Below are 19305 nucleotides of genomic sequence, written 5' to 3'. Positions count from 1 at the left end.
GTATTGTAGAAGTTTGAATTCCAGTGTCGGTTTACTGTAGACACTCGTCCTACCGTACCTGTGTGCAGTAGATTTCGGTTTGTTTAACTCCGGTCAATTCGATTCAGCCCAAAGGTCACGGCCAGCACTCATACATTTCTATGGACCCAAATTTTCGTTATTTCAGTCCTAAAATTGACCTTCACCAAATAATTTGAATGTGACGAGCCCGCATCTACGTGCCTGACCCCTTTAGTGGTAGCATGTGTCGGAGGAGCTTAGGGGACAGCAAATGCATTGAACGCGTCATGACCCATGAAAAGTACCCATTTTATGCCTGGCCTAAAAAGATTTTTTCAGCAATAACAGTAGCTAATAATGTCTTATTATGGTATTTAAATGTTTCTAGTGCAGACATTTCTTTTCTCTTTAAAGAAAATTGGGCTGAAACTTGCCTGCGGGGTGGAACCAGATGCGAAACCACAACAGTGTTTGTGGCAGCCATAAGCTTTACAGCATAACACTTCTGTGATGTGGCAGAGCTGACTTTAGGAAACTGGCTGCCATTGAGCAAAGCATATTAGACCCTTGTCTATATTAAAGCGAACCTTTCTTTGCCTATTACTTCAACTTTTCAACTGCAGCTGCTGTTACCGTCTTGCACGCTTCGTCTGGATGAGGTTCAGAGCGTGCATGTAGATGGCAGGAGCAGGGCAGAGAGGAAAGGCGACATGAGAAACTCTTTTGGACCTTTCCATCAGGCCCCCAAAATGCCCTTTGCCGCTCCCTTGGTGTTGCCATAGCACCCTCTTGACAGCTGTAATTATCAGTGACCACCCACAAGAGCATCGCTGAAATTGCATTGCTTACCTTTGTACTAACTTGCAACAGTTCAATGGGAAAGTAGGTGGAATGGCAGAGAGGAGGCAAAGAATAGGGTAGAACTGACACTGTCACGAAACAAGGCTTGCCACTATTTGCTCGCAGCCCATATGGGGGGAGGGCAGGGTAGGGAAAAAAGGCAACTTAAAGCAAGGAAGTGCTACTAGTACTAGACACGACAGCAGTTGTGGACAGAGTGGATAAATTTATGTTCAAGATATGGCACGGTTTGTTTCTGGTGTTTCTGCATATAAATACTGTGCAAATTTGACAAGAGGACAATGGACGCAGTGTATGCAGACGCAAAGCCGCATTAAAGCACCATAGCATCTAGGCAGCACTACAGAAGTGGCCACACATCAAATCAACACTTCTGAGCCCACTGCAGTAGCTTTGCGACTATGGTGTTGCTCGACATTACGAGTTTGATCCTGACTGCAGCAGCTGCATTTCTGCACTAGCAAAATACAAAAACACTCGTGTACTGATACGTAAGTGCACATTAGCTAACCCTACGGAGTCGTAATTTATCTGGACTCTGCCACTGTAGCGAGCCTCATAATCTGATTGTGGTTTTGGCATGTACAGCTCCATAATTCAGTTAAAGTTGAACATTTCTGCCGCGATGCGATATGCCATGTGAGGCAATGACAATGCGAACCTTCTCGAACGATATGAACAATGGCACACAATCATACTGCAACGAAATGTGTCTCGCTGTGGGTTCTGTGTACTAGACAAACTAGATGTGCACTAGACTGTACTGTACTGTGTACTAGACAAACTAGATCTAGACAAACAGCAGTGGTGCACATGAGGTAACATTTCACATCAACTCACTGCTCTCATATTGCACTAAAAGCTGACTCAAACATTCGCCGTCAACTTCAGTGCTAATTATTGTCATTCAAAGCAAACAGCACAGCAAGCTTTGCTTACATCGATTCCAGCAGTGCTTGAGATTCGTGTGATCTAGTTTGCCAAGTCAGATATGCGTTAGATTCCTGCTTCCGTTAGAGGCTTTGATTTAATTTCTGTTAGTTTTCTACTTTAAACACATAGGAAGCGGGTGTGCATTTGATTTGAAGGCATGTTAACGTTTGACAAATACTGCCAATTGAATCAGTGGTGTTTTTGGTGATGATTCTGCATCTTGTTTAATTCGACCTGCCAGATAATTTAATGAGTTTCGTCGGTCACGTCAGGGTTGAGTTAATGGAAGTCATCTGTATTGGGTGTCATGGTGCTTTGTCTGAAAGTGAGTTAGTGTAATGTTTGGTTTGTTCATTTAACATAAACAAAATTACCTGCTGGGATTAGTTTTAGAAACTGGTTCATGTTGGCAATTAAAAACATATAGGAACATTTCCTTGGACCCGTGAATCATTGAGCACGTGAAAATACATTCTTGGCACAGATGGGCTTGCTTCTCGAAAGTAGCAAGGGTTGTGTTTGTGCAAAAGGGTAACAGAATTCTGTGTGCTAAAGACTGGCACGGGGTTGAATGAAACAGCATATTTCATCCTGCTGTGTAGAAAATTCTAACAGTGTGCTTTTTCATTTAACATCACAAATTACAAAGCATGCTTTAGGACTATAAACAGTTTTTCCAGTTTTGAATAAGGAGGCAATAAAAGCTGAACTTAACTGAACGTGGTGTAGTTATCACAAAAAATCCATTGTGTACTTATTGCTGGCAAGCCAATGAATGCATAGGACTGTTCTATTTATTCAAATAGGTTTTGTTTGGGCACCATTTGGCTATTCTGTTTGATATTTGTTTATACAGGAATTTAAGGCACAGTGCATGATGTGAATTCAAAGGGAACATAGAATGAGGAAAGTTTAAGGTGAAGTTTTTTTTACCTTTTCAGGTGCCAACTATACTGTTGATATTAAATTTTCTTACATTTCTTACACCTTTATAATCATGGAAACCATAGAGCTGCACAACAAATCAAAGAATTTTCAATTCTTCAATGAGTTTTCCTAAGATTATAGAATATGGAACTCCATGCGAGAACTCCTTTTAGGAACGTCGGATATGGGAATCTCAACTAGTTCATGGCTAGAAACTTTGAAAGCACCTCTCCAGACACTTGAAATATATACATGATGTAAAATATTGTTAAAGAAGATGAAAGAAGGGAACAAGTTACATGAAGACAAACTGCACCTGTCAGGACAAACATCTAGCCATCTACCTTCTGACTTACTTTATTAAAACACTTTACTCTTATCATTCAAATTTGCAGCAACAGGTCCAATAAGAAGTTCTTCAAGGTGCTTGTGGTATATTTTAAGTATTATAATTTTAATCAGTGCTTTTGATTTTGATGCACTCTCTTTATGTGTATAATTGTGCACATAGTGTCTGAAGGGGTTAGTGGCAAACTGTATTTTATAGAACTGTAAGAGTTCTTTGTTACATTTGCTTTTTGCTTGATACATAATTTTCCTGAAACAATTCTTTGTCGGTGGTAGTTAACCAAGAATAATAGAACTTAATATGGTTAACCAAGTTAACCATATTAAGTTTTGGTGGGTGTGATCCTCAGTACAATTTATGTGATGGTACCATTTTCTAAATTGGGTCTCTGTTTGAGAAAGTGGCAGTCCATCAGAGTGGTGAAAAATGCAGTGTTTCAGAGTTTGGGCCTCTGTTTATGCCTGAAAGTGAAATGTGCTGTTAATACTCTCGATACGAAGTACAGTGGCCTCTCTTTGAACATAACCTCAAGGAACCAGGGAAATTGGTTCCATTTATCAGGAGTTCTATTTACTGTGAGACAAAACTGAGTAAACTTGCCTGAATACGAAACCAACCAACCATAAGGATGGCGTTCCGTTTAAGAGGTGGTTCCGTTTAAGCGATTTCCGTTTATTGAGATGCCACCGTACTGCCATCATGTGTCTAGATGACATACTCAACATCCATTCTGTACTTATATTGCATCAAAGTTCACATAGGTAACTCTTGGTGCTGGCAACTTGTCATGGAAGAGGCGACAGTGGTGCAGGGAACTTTCAATGCTCAGTTATTTGCGTACATGAAGCAATGCAGTGCGTGTTGAAAGATTTCTAGCTAAACAATGGTAGTGTTGAAAGAAGATAATCCACATTAAAATAAAAAATAGTGGTTTGTGAAATTTTCTGCCTGCCCAAAATATGGAACATGTAAAGGGCCGTTAGTTACACCCTTTTTTTTTATGCTCGTTTTGTCACAGCACCCAAGAAAGAAGCTGCTGTAAAGGAAGTCACCATGAATGGCGATGCTGGAGGAGACCCCAACGATGATGACATCGTGAAGAACAGGCAGAAGCTGTTCGAGAAACTGCAGGGAAAGAAAAAGCCCGACAAAGGGTAATGATTGAGGCTCGTCTGTTTCTGGTGGTTGTGTTTGGTTTCTTACTGCCGCAGTCGCTTGATTTTGTATGTCTTGGGTTGCCAATGCTTTTGTGCGGTGCCGGCCACTAACCTAGTAATTGCACAGCTGTCACGTTTAGTTTCTTGAACCCCCGAAAAGATCCAGCATTGTTTTTGAGCCAGCTCGAGCAATAATGGCACATGCTTACAGTGCTCTGGTAATGTTAATGTGGTAAAGTTAATAGTTAAAATCATTTGCAGGTATCAAAAGCCACCTGCTGGTGTTAGTAAAATTCTGTTTTTGGTCAAAATATTCACCTTCTGTGTCATCTCTCTTTTAATAACAGTTCTCAAACTGTGCATAGCGACAGCACCTGTAGATTTATAGGGGCCCTCGAACGCTTTTCAAGGCACTGTTTTTTGTTCCGTGGGTTGTTTAGATTGACGGTTGGAGAGATAAATGCAACAAGAATGGCAGTGATGGGGTTACACAGTCTGAGTTATTCAGCTAATAATTTTGAAATACGGGAAAAAAATGCATGCCCTCAACTCAAAATTTTGCGCAGTCTTCTTTCCCCATTTCTCTCGCCCACTGACATGACCCCTCGATGCCAATGGTAAGAGCCCGAATCCCCTGCACAGCTGAAGCTCACTCCATGGTTGCCTACACGTTCTATGTTAACGGAGTCCTGGTACTCCGGTGTGCTGATGACACTGGTTGAGCAACCTGGGACTGCGCAAAATCTCTTTTCTTCAGTTCAGCTTTAGGTAAATGCAGAACCATGACCAACAAAAAGGATGCGACAACAATAATGAATCGAGGTGAGAAACCTGCACCATGAGAACAACATCCAAAACGACGCATTGCGGCGATAAGGCTGCTCACGAGCATACAAAAGTGAGAAGAGAGGCTTTTGTGCTTGGAGGCCAGAGGTATGCCACCATACCAGAGGCGAAAGAACAGCCGGCACACCTACCTAGCTTTGTGGTTGCAGTATTCTTTTTTTTCTTACTGCTGTATCTGTTTGCATGAGTATAAAGACTACAGCAAACAAAAATAAAATAAATTCATTTATTATGTTTTTGCTGCAATGCGCTGGTTGGAACAGCGAGTTGTGACGTCGACAATGGTTCTGGCGAGCACCACTGGGCTGTGATGCAGTCAGCAGCAATGCAGCGATTTGTTTGCGGGATTCAAATACTAAATATTTCCATGTCACTGTTTTTACCTACACTAGAAGCATCTCCAACTGTCAGTCTAGGCGACCTGCAACAGAAGGATGGTGGTTTGAAAACTGTTCGAGGGCCCTTTAATATGTAATAATGAACTTCACAGAGAAGCTAGTTTGTAAAGTTGTTCATATGTCGTTTGTGGTAACATTGGCAGTTATGATATGATGCTGATGAGTAGAATAGGAATTTGTAACCATTTTTGGTAGGCAGCTTGCTGTCCATTGTCTGTCTGTCATTGTCTGTCTGGAATGAATGTCCATTGTCTGTCAATAACAGTTCTCAAGCATGTAGCCTCTGCATTGTGACTGTATTTATTGCCTAGATTTATAACAGCAAACTGTGCACGCATGATCAGGTGTGTAGAAGGTTGTGTGCATTAGTGGTAATCTTTTCTTGTCAGCAGCTCCCGCCTTTTTTAAAAAAAATATTTTCATTGAGAAGCATCTGTTTGTACCTCAGTGCTGAGAAATGTCAATACTTCTTTAAAAACTGCATTGTAAAGATTATTTTTTGCACTTAGGGGATTGCTTTGAGAGCATAAATTTGTGTACTTTCTCAAAAGACTGCTGTTTACGTAGAGAAGAAAGGTGGGAGGACACTTCTGCTTTCTTCTCAGCACGAACAATAGAGTGTTTTAGCAGAACGTTTTTGACGGTCCGCTCCGCTCTCGCGTACCCGCTCACAGTTAGCGGAGAGGCGGACAAAGAATCAGTTTTAGCGGAGCGCCCGGCTGCGTCCGAAAGGCATGTGCTTGCCTGACGCGCCACCTTGCCGCAGCAGGTAAAACCGCTATGAACATAATATTCAAGTTGTAAGAATTGCCGCAATAAAATATGTTTGGAATTACTCAAAAGTCTGAAGGCATTTCACGCAATACATTGCATTTTCATTTCTTATAAATATATATAATCCTTACATTAACAAAGCCGTTACGCTGTGTTGTAGCCAAGACAAGGTTTTTTGCTCTTTCAGTACACCTAAAACGTGGTTCGCATAAACAAACGTGCACACATGGCATGGTTCTGAAACGGGTTCATGGCCACAACCTCCCGAATAGAAGAAGATCTTCGTGTCTCCTAAAGTGTACTCTAGGTTTGCGCTTTACAAATCCCGATTCAAACGACCTCGTGGACGGGCCATCAGCACTGGGGGCAGCCATTTTGCTTCGCTAAACCCGCTTGACGCGCTCGCTGCGCTCCGCTGAGAAAGCTTTCTAGCGGAGAGGGGGCCCCCGTCCGCTTGCCCGCTCACTGCTGAACTGGTCGCGCATGCGCACTTGCGCTTCCGCTAGCCCGCGGAGCGGACCGTCAAAAACGCTCTGCTAAAACAGCCTATTAAGTGCAGTACAGTTTTTGCAATGAAAGCTGCTCAATAGCGTCTCATGTGTTAACAAAAGAAAACATTATATTTATTCAGCAAATGTAACCACTGCAGAATGGAGTCCCTTGAGTGGCCCCAGGTTTTGGGAAATTTTGTCTGTCGCTTGTTTAAAGGGACCCTGAAATGATTTTGACAATTTTCTACAAATGTACCGAGTCGTTAGAGTAGGTCCTTCTGATCATTAATTTACGCATCTAAGTGCTCCGCATAAAGCGTGTAATTTATTATAAGGTTTTAACCCTTTGAGGGTCAATGACGTAAATATACAGCACCGTGAACAAGTCTGAAAATGGTCGATGCCGTATACTTACGCCGCCATCTGTACGTTTAAAAACATGCCAATTTCCAAACTTTTTCTTTCCTGTCATATGCCGCCACCATGTGGGAATACAGGGAATTTTTTTCGTGCTCCTCCCTCTCTCAGTTTTTGTTGCATGGTTTGTTTTAGAGCTAGTTTGCTCCCGTGTATCTATATACTACTGCTCGCGCATTGGCGCACGCGGTCGGGCAGCGGTTTGGGTTTTGTTCTGCGGGCTGGTTTCGGCTTCTTTCACTTGCAAAACTGATGGCTATCTCGTTACTAATTGCTCAAAGGGCTACCGCTTGTTTCTCACTCGTTTATGCTCACAGGGGTGCGCATAGGAAGGATGCCGCCATGCATGTGTTCCAGTTGCTTTTTTTTTTTGGACACTCGCGAAAACTAATTGCCTCTGGTTGGTGATAAGATGAAGATTAGGGGAAGTTTGTCACACGTTTTGCTTTTTTGACGAGCACACAACCACACAGTTTTCTTGAGTGCGCGCACCTACGCAGTTTGATTACTCTATGGACTTTAATATTAGTGTAAGAGCAGGAACAGGGGATATTCTCGTGAGCGCATCCTCAAAGCCTATATGTATAACAATGCATCAAATTTTTAATTCTTATAACTTTATTTGCTTTTTTATTGTTGTTATTCATGAATGAAGAGTCCCTATATACCAACACAAAATATTTTTTCTCATTTTACAGTCAGCATAGAAAAATTACGGTATGTTTTTTTCCGCACTAAGTCCCTAAGAATTGGAATCTGCAATAAAAAAAATCGACCCTGGGTGGTCGCGTATGCCGAAAAAAATCTACCCTCAAAGGGTTAAAAATTTACATTGCTGCCGATCGCAGCACACTGCTTGGTGGAATTTTCTGCCGCCCCTACCCATATGACATAAATCAGCCAATTGACGTCATGTGGGCGAGCTATCCAATTGTCTGCCCAGGGCGCGTCATCTATAATTTTTCCACCTTTATGGTGAACAAATGATCTTCGTAACAGTTGGAGTGTTAGTTAATTTGTTTCTATAAAAAGAAAGTAACAGAAAGAGAATGCACAAGAACAATTTCTCGCTGCACTTAAGCACTTCCGGCACACAGCAAGCATCGTCTGCTTGTGTTACAACATGCTCCTTTTCGACGAGAGCTCCGCGGTCAGAGTCGGTCTCAGTCTTTTCGTGAGCACTATGATTCGACTTTGTTGCGTTGTGGACTGCAAACGTAATGACTGGCAATATGTCAAGCTGCAACATCATGTCCCTCTGCAAGGCAGCAGACGAGCGAACTGGCTGCAGTGCATTGGTGTGCTGCTATCCGATCGGCACCCGGATTTGCGCATTTGCGGCCGTCATTTTACAACGGAAGATTACTAACGCAATAGCGTTTCACGAGTCCGGTATTAAGAGAAACGCAAGCGCAAGGGGACAGGGCCTGGCGGTGTCCCCTTGCGTGTCGCCTCACTGGATGAGCAGATGTGCAAATGTGAATGGTCTGCAGGGTGCAGCCACCTGGTGGCACAGAGCTCAACCACACACAGTAACAGTAACAAAATGTGTTCTTTGCTGCTGGTGTAAATCTTTCGCAGGAGTGTAATCGTTAACACATTGTTTTTGTAAATGTTTAGAATGTTTTACACTTGGTTAGAGCAATATTAGTTCTTTGTTTGGCTGATCAAGCTCTGTGCCAATGGGTGGCTGGATCATGGAGAACGATCAGGCAGCTCACGTATGTCTGCACTAAAGTTCCTTCATCAGCTTCAGTTTATGCCTCCCTCGTTCTGTCGAAAGGCCCAGCTAGCCTGTGGTTACCGGAATACCAGACACGTTCGGCGCTGCGACAGAATGCTCACAAAGCATGCTGCTTCGATAGCTCTCACTTGGGGTCGACTGCCAAACAGCTGGCGGAGAATTTGGAGAGGCTTTGCATGCTCGCTCCTAGAGAACCGGAAGTCGACGACACGTCGTGCCATCATGACGCAGAGCCAGTGTAGGCGGAGCTTAGCCCCGATCACTCGGTGAACGAGTTGAGGGGGAAATGCATGACTATGGAGGAGGGTAACTTGTAATGATTCGTAGCTCTCTTAATATGAGACCTTTCACACAAATTGTGGGGCAAATTATTAACTTTAGCTGTACCCTATGCGTCTACAAAATTTATCCGAACCGTTTCAGGGACCCTTTAATATTGCTTCAAACATTCTGTTGTCACTAGTATAGAGAGCTTCCAAGCAGGTCCAGCTAGCCCCAACATTTAATGAGGGCAACTCTGCATAATGGGGTCCCAGGAGCAGACTGATTTCAAGCGAGATGTTGTCAAAATGTTTGGTTTCACCTGCAGTGTAATTGACTTCACAAAATGCATTGTATGTATGAGTATTGGCTTTGTGTACAATGCTGATTTGTAAACAGTTCTGGAAACATGCCAAAGAAACCTGTGGCTTTCTTGTGGGTGCTTGAGTACTCGGCATTCTGCGTGCATATCTAATCTTCATGTCCCTCTACTTGTCTGAAGTTATAGAATTTTAATGACCGTTGTTCTGTACTTACGAAGAGCTTCGTAAAATTTGTTCTCTTGCTTCAGCAGCACTTGTCTTTTATGGGTGTTTGCATTGCTTGCGCATGGGTCTTCGTAGTTTGATCTTCTTGCTCATTTTTATTTTAGCGCGAAAAGCCCTGCTGCCGCGAAGGACAAGTCAAAGAAGCCTCGTATTTGGGACCAGGGTGGCAAGTCGTCAGACCTTAAGACCCTTGACTACAGCGGAGGGGCACCTCCACAGGGCGAGGAAGGCGGTCGTTCGGAAGAGCTCCTGACTGCTGAGTCGGTGAGGGCATCATGAATGTTAATCCAGGGTTACTGAACCCACAAACTACTTGGCAATCCTGGATTTTTCAGTGTATATGGTTCATGTATACACATTATTAGGCTTCAGAACATCACTGCAGTCAAATCTAACTACAGTGAAATGTCACTACTACGAACCCCACATTAACAAATTTCTCAAATTTACGAATGTTTTAATATCACTGCCAGATTGTGGACATTTTTAATGTAAAAATACTTCAGAACTACGAATTTCAATACAGTCGAACCCTACTATATTGAGCCTGTTTACATCGAATGATTCTATATATCAAACAATTTCTGGACATGGTATAGTTACAATGAGTATGTATAGCAAAAATTACGCTTACATCGAACAAAAATAGCAGCGATTCCCGATATATCGAACGTCAAGGGGCGGAAAAGTATCCCCAGAAGTTGGCTTTCCCTCGTGGTGGCGGGGAAACACGGCGGCGCGGGTCCATCCAACCGCTCTCCCGACCGGGACTGTGCTGCCTTGGATGAGCCGTCGACACCCCCCCTGCAAAAAATGATCCTGGCCCGCCCGCAGCGCTTGCTCAGACAGCCAATCAGAAGCTCCTGTGCCCTCGCCGTGCAAGATGGCAAAAGTGCGAGTAGTCTTGCTGCTTTTCTGGTTCATTGTGTGTGCGCATTGTGGGCCTTCTCCCGCAGTGTAGCTGTGATGAAGCGGCAGAATTCGCCTTTTGTCATGAAGCTCGAAATCGTAAATCGGCTCGAATGCGGTGAGAAGTTGAATAACCCCGCAGCGTGCAAGATTCCAAGGAGCACTCTCAGCACGATCTTGAAGAATAAAGGGGACATTAGGGCTAAAGCAGCCAAACTAGCGACCCGGTGCTCGTGGCGCCCGACGCGTACCCACGGCCGTGTATGAGTGGTTCATTCGAAATCGCTTCAGCTGTGCTGGCTTCCGCGTGCTCGGTGATGATTGCAAATTCTGATGAATGCAACGAAGCCATTGCCGGTGTTGCTGAAGTTTAGAGTGAGCTATCAGAATTTCTGGAAGCCGTTGACGAATCAACGGTGGGCGAGTTTGTGAGTGCAAATGATGGCGTCGCGACCACGGGAGAGCCCGAAAATGGAGACCACATTGCCGACATCATACCGAGCACAAGGAAAAGTAGGCACAATGAGGAAAGCAACGACAGTCCTTTGCCCACATCCTCCGAAGTGATTGGTGCACTCGCACTAATCTGGTGCTTCTGTGCGAATGCGGAAGGTTGCAGCCTCAGCTGCTCCGACTCCTTAGACAATGTAGAGAAGTGCGTGCATTGCAGGCAGTGAAATTGCCCAAGCAGAAGACAATGCAAGACTATTTCATGGGAAACTAGGCTAGGTTCATCAATAAAGTGATTTCATGTATGGTATGTGCTATTATGACATCCATTTATTTAGCAGGCTTATATCGAATTATGCTCTATATCCAACTGATGGGCGTTTTTTTGCGAGTTTGATGTAGCCGGGTTCCCACGTCTTGACAGCCGGGTTCTCCCGTCTTGACATAAAACTAAGTTCTGTGTCACTCAGGGAATATTGGAAAGGCACTGAGGGAAAACCTTGAAAACTCAGGGAATTTGAAAATGTCAACTTGGTAGACACCCTGTGCAAGTACACCGACCGCCGGCGGTGCCCTGCTGCGTGGGCAAGCTGGATTACAAGAGGTGCGGTAGCCATGTGGGGAAAAGAATATCAGGAGACGTGTGAATGTTGAGTGTCTCTACATTGTGTGCAGGAACGTGTTGTCGCGCTTTTTTGGCCACTTGTGGAATAGATTAACTTTCGGGCAAAGCTGATATTTAGTACTTCTGATTAAACAGACATTTGTTAGACCCTGCCAAGTCCAAAATTATCCCTTTGTGACTGTAGTTCATTATATCCACATTTGCTTAGCGGAGGTTTTACATTATATTAAAATTTAACTATAATGAACTGGCGGTATACTGTATGTACATTGGGGCATATTATTGGGCATATCATCTGCCTTTAGGTCATTTGCAGCTGTAAACAGGCAGATTGTAAACTAGAATTCTAACCATATTTTATTCCGGTGCCTTTTACCTTGCAACTCCAGCGTTCATGGGTTGGAAAAGGTGGTGGGGAGATTAAGGACATGGAGTGTTCCGAGAGCGAAGAAGAAATTGACGAGGAAGATGACCATGTCAGCTCGAAAAAACAGTCCACCAAGGGGTAAGTTGTATGTTCTTGTACTTTTGGCATGCTGTCAGGACATTGACATGTGTCAAAGATTGCATCACAGTAGCTGAAGCAGCTTCTTAGATGGTAGAACTGTGTAATTTATGCCTGCTGCCATGAGCATTTCTAAAAATGTTGTTCTTAGCTTAAATGAAGAGGTACTTCTGATGTGCTTGAAAGAGACAGTATCAGAATGTCCACTTAGGTCATTTAAACTGATGCAAATATCACATATTTATATAGGGTTGACAATGCGCATGAAGGATACAGTACAAATCAAACATTTAAAATATAAATAAAGGTATCATACATTTAAGTTGGCTTTCTTAAGATGCAGTAATGAGGTTCCCAAATTGGTAGTAACACTCAAGGTCTGACACTCTTTCTTTTTTTATATGCTTGGTCTCAAAGAAGGAAAGCTCTTTTTGTGGCACTGTGAGGTTTGTAAGAATATTCTATTTGATATTCACTTTGATGTGAATTTCGTGTTTAGTCTTCTAAATGTTTTGAACAAACAAACGCAAACTTAAAAACATGCACAATTGATAGTGCCAGTTTCATTGTCGAGCAAGTTGCTTAGCCATTGCCATGGCTCACACTCAAGACAAGATGAAGTCAATTTGCACTCGCCATCCGAATTTATGCAGCTGCTCGATTATTTGAACATCACTGTGGCACCGCCATCTTAATTACTCAACCACTGTATAAAGGTGACCAAAATTTCAGACTGCGTACAGTGCATTGTTTGATTTTTCAGGCTTTATCCGCGCACACAATGTCTGAAAAAGTGGCACATGTCAGCAAAAAGTTTGCACCTTTGAAGTTGTTCCTCATTCTCCTGCTTCAGTTGACAAACTGGTTTCTCGGCTTTCTGAGAACTGTATTGACACACGCACTTGTTGATCATTCTCCGGTGACCGCTTTTCACTGGATGAGAAATGTTAAATGTTGTCACTCGATGTAGGACATGCCTGCATGCATCTGAAGTTTCTCGAATATTATCAATAGTTATATCCGTTGTCTGTTGTCATTGAACCTTGTGTAATCTGATTGTATATGCCACCTGAATCGGGTAGTACTTTCTGGAAGTCACGCATGCACCATCGATTACGCTGGAACCTTTGATGAGTCATGTATGAAGCTCATGCGCTTGACCTGCAGATCAAATTTTGACTATCGCCATTGCGTTTGCTGCTATCATCGCGCTTGAGTGTAACTTGTTTTTCTGGGCACAGGCTTGCCCACTAGAGAATTTTTTTGCAGTTCACAATTCTTGCTATGTTATTCATTGTCACTACAACGTGGCAGTATAAGCATTGCATACCTGCCAATTTTCCAAATATTTTGTAATGTTTACGAATTTGGGCTCGTTTCACAATTTTACAAATGCTCCATCAAGTTTTAGGAAAAGCAGATTCAGTTTGCAGAAAATTTTTAAAGGTGTCTGGAGGTAGAGCAAGATCACACAAAAAAAATTATGCAGATACAATGCACATGTTGGAATATATGTGAAGTGAAGCTTTCATGAAGTGCTTGATGAAATGCTATAAGTTTTCTCATTTAATTCCTGCCTCTTTGGCATAAAGAAAACTGGTGCGTGCAAGTGCTCTTGCGTACCCATGTTTCACAGTGTAAAATCTTATATAGGCTTGTATTTCTCCATTATTTCTTACCGTATTTACTTGCATATTATAGCACTTCTTTTTTTTCGAGAGAGAGTTGATGCAAATTCTGAGGTGCGATCATTACATGGGGTAAATTTTCCCTGGAAAAAAAATTTTTTTTTTCATCCCGCCTTTGCCACGGAATGACAAGTCAACAAACAGGCTGCTGCCGCTGTAACTGTGTGGGAGATCGAAACAAATATGGTGGCCGGCGAAGCAAGCCGGATGCCCCGAACGCATGTTTTTTACTTCTCGGGAGTTCATTACGTGCATTGAAACAGTTTCTTTTGTTTCAGTAATGAATAATATCGTTAATATCGGCAAGTTTGCGGTAATAACATAGCCATGTCCACTTTTAGGGAACAGAAACAGAAGGGCACGCTCAGCTGCCAGGGACAGTAACACATAGCGGGCATGCTGTGAAAACTTCGGCACTTGTCTTCACTACAATCCTAATACGGTGCATTTCCGCTAAGATTGGACGAATATCTTAGCTGGGTTACAAGCGTCGGCGCATGAATTGAGTACACTTCTAACCTATCAATGTAAACATGGTTCCTGTCGTCACACGCAACAAACAAATCTGTTGATTTGTTGCATGCCTATGAGTGCAGACGAGAGCAATTGAAAGGTGCCTTTCTTGCGGTTGTTGGCCACAACCATTATAAAGCCTACAATTAATAAAGAAAAGGCAAATTTGGTTGTAGATTTTTTTTTTTCTTGGAAGTACAGAAAGTGATGAAATGGGGCATCTGCTTAAGGATCTGTTTGGTGCATGCAGACCACTTGGTAAGTCTTGAACAGTCATTCGCAAAGCATTCAACAGCATTTGACATATGGTAAGCATAATCATCATCAGCTAGACTTGCCACACGACATATCACTGCGGCAAGTTTGGGGTGCGATCATTACGCAAGAAAGAAAAGAAACAATCAAATTTTTACGGCAAGATTCAGGGGTGCGGTCATTACGCGAGTGCTATCATTATGCAAGTAAATATGGTACTCACTTTAAATGTACCGGCCGCTTCTTGGCACATCCCCGTTGTGGGTTATCATCAGCACGCGGCAATAATTTCAGAGTTGGTTGACATTGGCACAATATCAAGTTTTTCTTTAAAACTTCCTTGTATGATATGTACCTCCTGCTTCTTGGCCAACACTCCTCTGTGGATATGTGCTGTTGTATGGAAATCATTGTTATCACAATCAACGTGTGGATATGCTTATTGCTCGATCCTACGTTGTGAGTAGTGTGGGAATCATAATCATCAACGCGTGGCAATCAGCTCAAAGAGCTGCCTGATGTTGGCACTAGAGAAGAGTAGGTATGTAGGGCTGGGGCCTAATGGTAAGAGCATCAGGCTGCTGCGCTGGGGGGCTGAATTTCTCATCCCTCCACCAGACGCGCTTAATTTTTTATTTTTTAAGTGAATATGAATCTATTCGACAAGAACCTGACCAGCGACTGATCGACCCAGGCAAGACCATGGAATGGTAACCATAAAAAGCTTCACTTTAAAAACGCATACAAGAAAGAAATTGTAATTGTATCCTTGTAGCCATACACTAGAAGGGTACTTGCTGTGAGCAAGTTTATTCAGAGAATTTCCTGAAACAGGTGAAATCTGAAACAACAAAGTTTGTGAAAAAGTCATTGTTATGTAAAACTTGCCTTGGGTATGTCTAAAGGTGAATTATCAGTAATAAAGTGCATTTGTGTATCACATAAGGAGTGTGTACACAGGGCAAACTTTAATGTAATGCTTGCATTCACCTCCTGCCCTTTGACCTGTCCGTGAAACTTCTATGAATTCTAATGTTCCCAGGTTTGAAGGTATGCTGCTGTAAACAGATATTGGTCAATCATATGCTAAACAGTAACTTGCCAAGCCAAGCCACAGCAAAGCTACGCTGGTTAGGCCTTGGAACCAAGGCAGAGTGGCCGCAATGAAAATTTACTGCTGGCTGGTGTGGGGCCAGGCAGAAAATCATTGCGAGAAGCTTGTTGCTATGCTGATATGGTTGTACGAGTAGCAAAAAACTGCACTCTGCAACCAGTCGACAACTATGGTGAGAATGCTTACCAAGTTCATCTGTGTGCTTACGGATGTAACAGGCTAATGCATGTCGGCAGAGAGTACCAAGGTTCCTAGGCTGTCTTGTGGTTTTCACAAGGCAGCCTAAACTGCTGCATTGTGCAGTCCAGGTTGCAGGCACGTACCCAGGGGGGGGCCCGGGCCCCCCCCGAAATCAAGTGGCATACCCCTCCCCACCCACGCCACCACACCTCACACATTCCTAAAGCGCCGCCAGATCAATGTTGAGACTTCGCAGCTGTTCATCGGTCAGCATTATGCTGTCTTTTTCACTCCTTTTAGATGGCGGTAGTTATCGGCATCTCTTGTAATGTGAAGGCCAATTTTCTCGTAGATTCCGCACCCACGCAATTAACTCGAGATGCATTCAGTTGTCACCATCTATTCAACCGTCACGCGCATAGCTGTTGCTTTTGTTAGTTCAACCTTCTTTGTTTAGGCTGATCCTGGGACCATGAGAGGGATGCGGCTGTTACTCAGCTGGTTTGTACTCTCATGGAACGAGTTGCGGCCGGAGAAAACGTCAATTGCGTTTAACTTATCCCTTTGCTTCATTGTTTCCTTGAGTTACGGCTCGCCCCGACGCTGGCAGATGCCCGGAACCATATACACGTGATATGGGTTAGATAAGGTGGGAAATAAAATAATGTGAAAGAGCGTCCATCATGAAACCCTGCAATAACCTTAAACCCATAAGCAAGATGACTGTCGCCCGTTACCTCCTCTGTTTTTTCCTAACTGTATAGCACTTTTCGTGCAAAATTGGCAACTGGAAACAAAAATCGCAAGCAGTTGAGAAATTAAGCGATCTACTAAGGGAGAGCCAAGGCAACAACCAAACTGCAAGCAAAAGCGAATAATAAAAAAGTTAACCGTTGTTTATGAGAATATTTATGGATCAACATATTTTTATTTAAGAAGGAAGTAGAGAAAAGGCCGCCGGAAGTGGAGAACGATTACTTGTTTTGAATGACGCTTCTACAGTTATCGGTCGAACCGCCTCACGTAGCCACTTCTCTGCTGCGCTTATGTGGGTGTTTTTCTAACCTTTCGCAGTGAGTGCAGTACGTCTAGAATCGCGGAGTCCTGCGCTCTAAGCGGTTGTATGGGACTGGCGGCCGCACAGCGTTACGCAATTCGCGGAACTGTCAAAACTGATCAACAAGGCGAAAATAACTGATATTCGAAACTATAACATGAGAAAGACTGAAGAAGCCGTAAAAAATGAACGCAGCCTGAAATCAGTAAAAAAGAAACCTGGAATAGGACAAACCATGATGTATGCACTAAAAGATAAGAAGGATAATATCATCAGCAATCTCGAAGATATAGTAAAAGCAGCGGAAAAATTCTAAGCTGACCTTTATGCAGTACCCGGAGGATTCACGATAGTTCACTTAGAAACAGTAATGAACAGGATACAGAAACTCTCCTATAACTAGCGATGAGGTCAGAAGGGCCCTGCAAGGCATGAAACGATGAAGAGCGGCAGAATAAGGTGGAATAACAGTCGATTTAATCAAAAATGGAGGATACATAATGCTTGGAAAACTGGCGGCTCTTTATACGAAGTGTCTATCGACTGCAAGGGTCCCAGAAAACTGGAAGAATGCAGACATTATACTAATCCAGAAAAAAAGGAGACGTTAAAGAATTGAACAGTTATGGGACCATTACCTTGCTCCCAGTATTATATAAAATATTTACCAAAATAATCTCGAATAGAATAAAGTTAACACTGGATTTTGTCAACCAAGGGAACAGGCTGGCTTCAGGAAGAGATACATTGCACTGGATCACATCCATGTCATCAACTAGGTTATCGCGAAATCTGCAGAGTACAATAAGCCTCTCTATGTGGCTTATATAGATTACGAAAATGCATTTGATTCAGTAGAGATACCAGCAATCGTAGAGGTACTACGTAATCAAGGAGTGCAGAACGCTTACGTAAAAAGCTTGGAAAATATTGCTACATGCATGAGGTATCTGTTTGTTTGAACGAGGCACTATAGGCGCCATCACTCCAGAAAAGAGAAGGAAGAACGAACTGGGCTCACGCTATGAATCTAACCGGTCAGCGTTGCAACCGTTGTTGTAAATATAATCTGTAAATAGTTTCTCGTCTTACTGCCGCGTCTTTCGCGTTAGAATATCTACGAGGTTCTACAGCTACCTTAATTCTACACAAGAAAAGCAGGGAGATACCTACAGAGAAAGGGGTCATACAGGGAGACACAATTTCTCCAAAGCTTTTTTCTGCGTGCTTAGAAGAATTCAAGCTATTAAACTGGGAAGGCTTAGGAGTAAAGATCGACGGCAAATATCTGAGCAACCTTCGGTTTGCCGATGACATTGTTCTATTCAACAACAATGCAGACGAGTTACAACAAATGATTGGAGACCTTAACAGAGAGAGTGTAAGAGTGGGGTTGAATATTATTATGCAGAAGATGAAGATAATGATAAATAGCCGGGCAAAGCAACAAGAGATCAGGATGGCCAGTCGGCCACTAGAGACTGTGAAGGTGTACGTTTACCTAGGTCAATTAATCAGAGGGAACCCTGATCATGAGAAGGAAATTCACAGAAGAATAAAAATAGGTTGGATCGCATACGGCAGACATTTCCGGCTCATGACTGGAAGCTTACCATTATTATTGAAAAGTAAGGTGTGCAATCAGTGCATTTTGCCAGTGCATGTGTCCAGTGCCAATGCATTTGCCAGTGCATTTCCCAGTGCATTTTGCCAGTGCATATGGGGCAGAGACTTGAGAGCAAGTTAAGGACCACGCGAAGAGCGATCGAACGAAGATTGCTAGGCATAACGTTAAGAGAGAAAGAGAGTGGTTTGGATCAGAGATCGAACGGCTACAGACGATATTCTAATTGACATCAAGAGGAAAAAATGTAGCTGGGCGGGTCATGTAATGCGCCGGTTAGATAACCGTTGGACCATTAGGGTTACAGAATGGGTACCAAGAGAAGGGAAACGCAATCGAGGACGACAAAACACTAGGTGGAGCGATGAAATTAGGAAATTCGCGGGCGCTAATTGGAATCGGTTGGCGCAGGACAGGGGTAATTGGAGATCGCAGGGAGAGGTCTTCGTCCTGCAGTGGACATGAAACATGATGATGATGATGATGATGATGATGATGATGATGGAGGTGGCGGCCCCCCCCCCCCCCCCCCCGAAAAAGTATCCTGGGTACGTGCCTGCCAGGTTGTATGTGAAATGCACACGTTGCGGCATAGTGTTGCGTGCGTCCTGCAAACACAAAGTACAGACATGAAACCCCTCAGCAGCCTTGTCCATCACGAATTTTCTAGCAGAGTTAA

General features: G+C 43.2%; 1 protein-coding gene across 1 annotated transcript in view; it reads left to right on the top strand.

Moving 5' to 3' along the window:
• The window catches only part of SrpRalpha (signal recognition particle receptor alpha), a 52308-nt gene that overhangs the window by 6170 nt on the left and 26833 nt on the right, over positions 1-19305 (top strand). Inside the window, exons 5-7 of the mRNA XM_065443703.1 lie at positions 4089-4224; positions 9811-9970; positions 12080-12195. Coding sequence (XP_065299775.1) covers positions 4089-4224; positions 9811-9970; positions 12080-12195 — 412 coding nt within the window. The remainder of the gene's footprint in view (positions 1-4088; positions 4225-9810; positions 9971-12079; positions 12196-19305) is intronic.

Source organism: Dermacentor albipictus, chromosome 4, assembly GCF_038994185.2.
Source record: "Dermacentor albipictus isolate Rhodes 1998 colony chromosome 4, USDA_Dalb.pri_finalv2, whole genome shotgun sequence".
Classification (NCBI taxonomy): domain Eukaryota; kingdom Metazoa; phylum Arthropoda; class Arachnida; order Ixodida; family Ixodidae; genus Dermacentor; species Dermacentor albipictus.
Note: the sequence above shows the minus strand (reverse complement) of the source record. Positions and strands in the feature narration are given on the sequence as shown.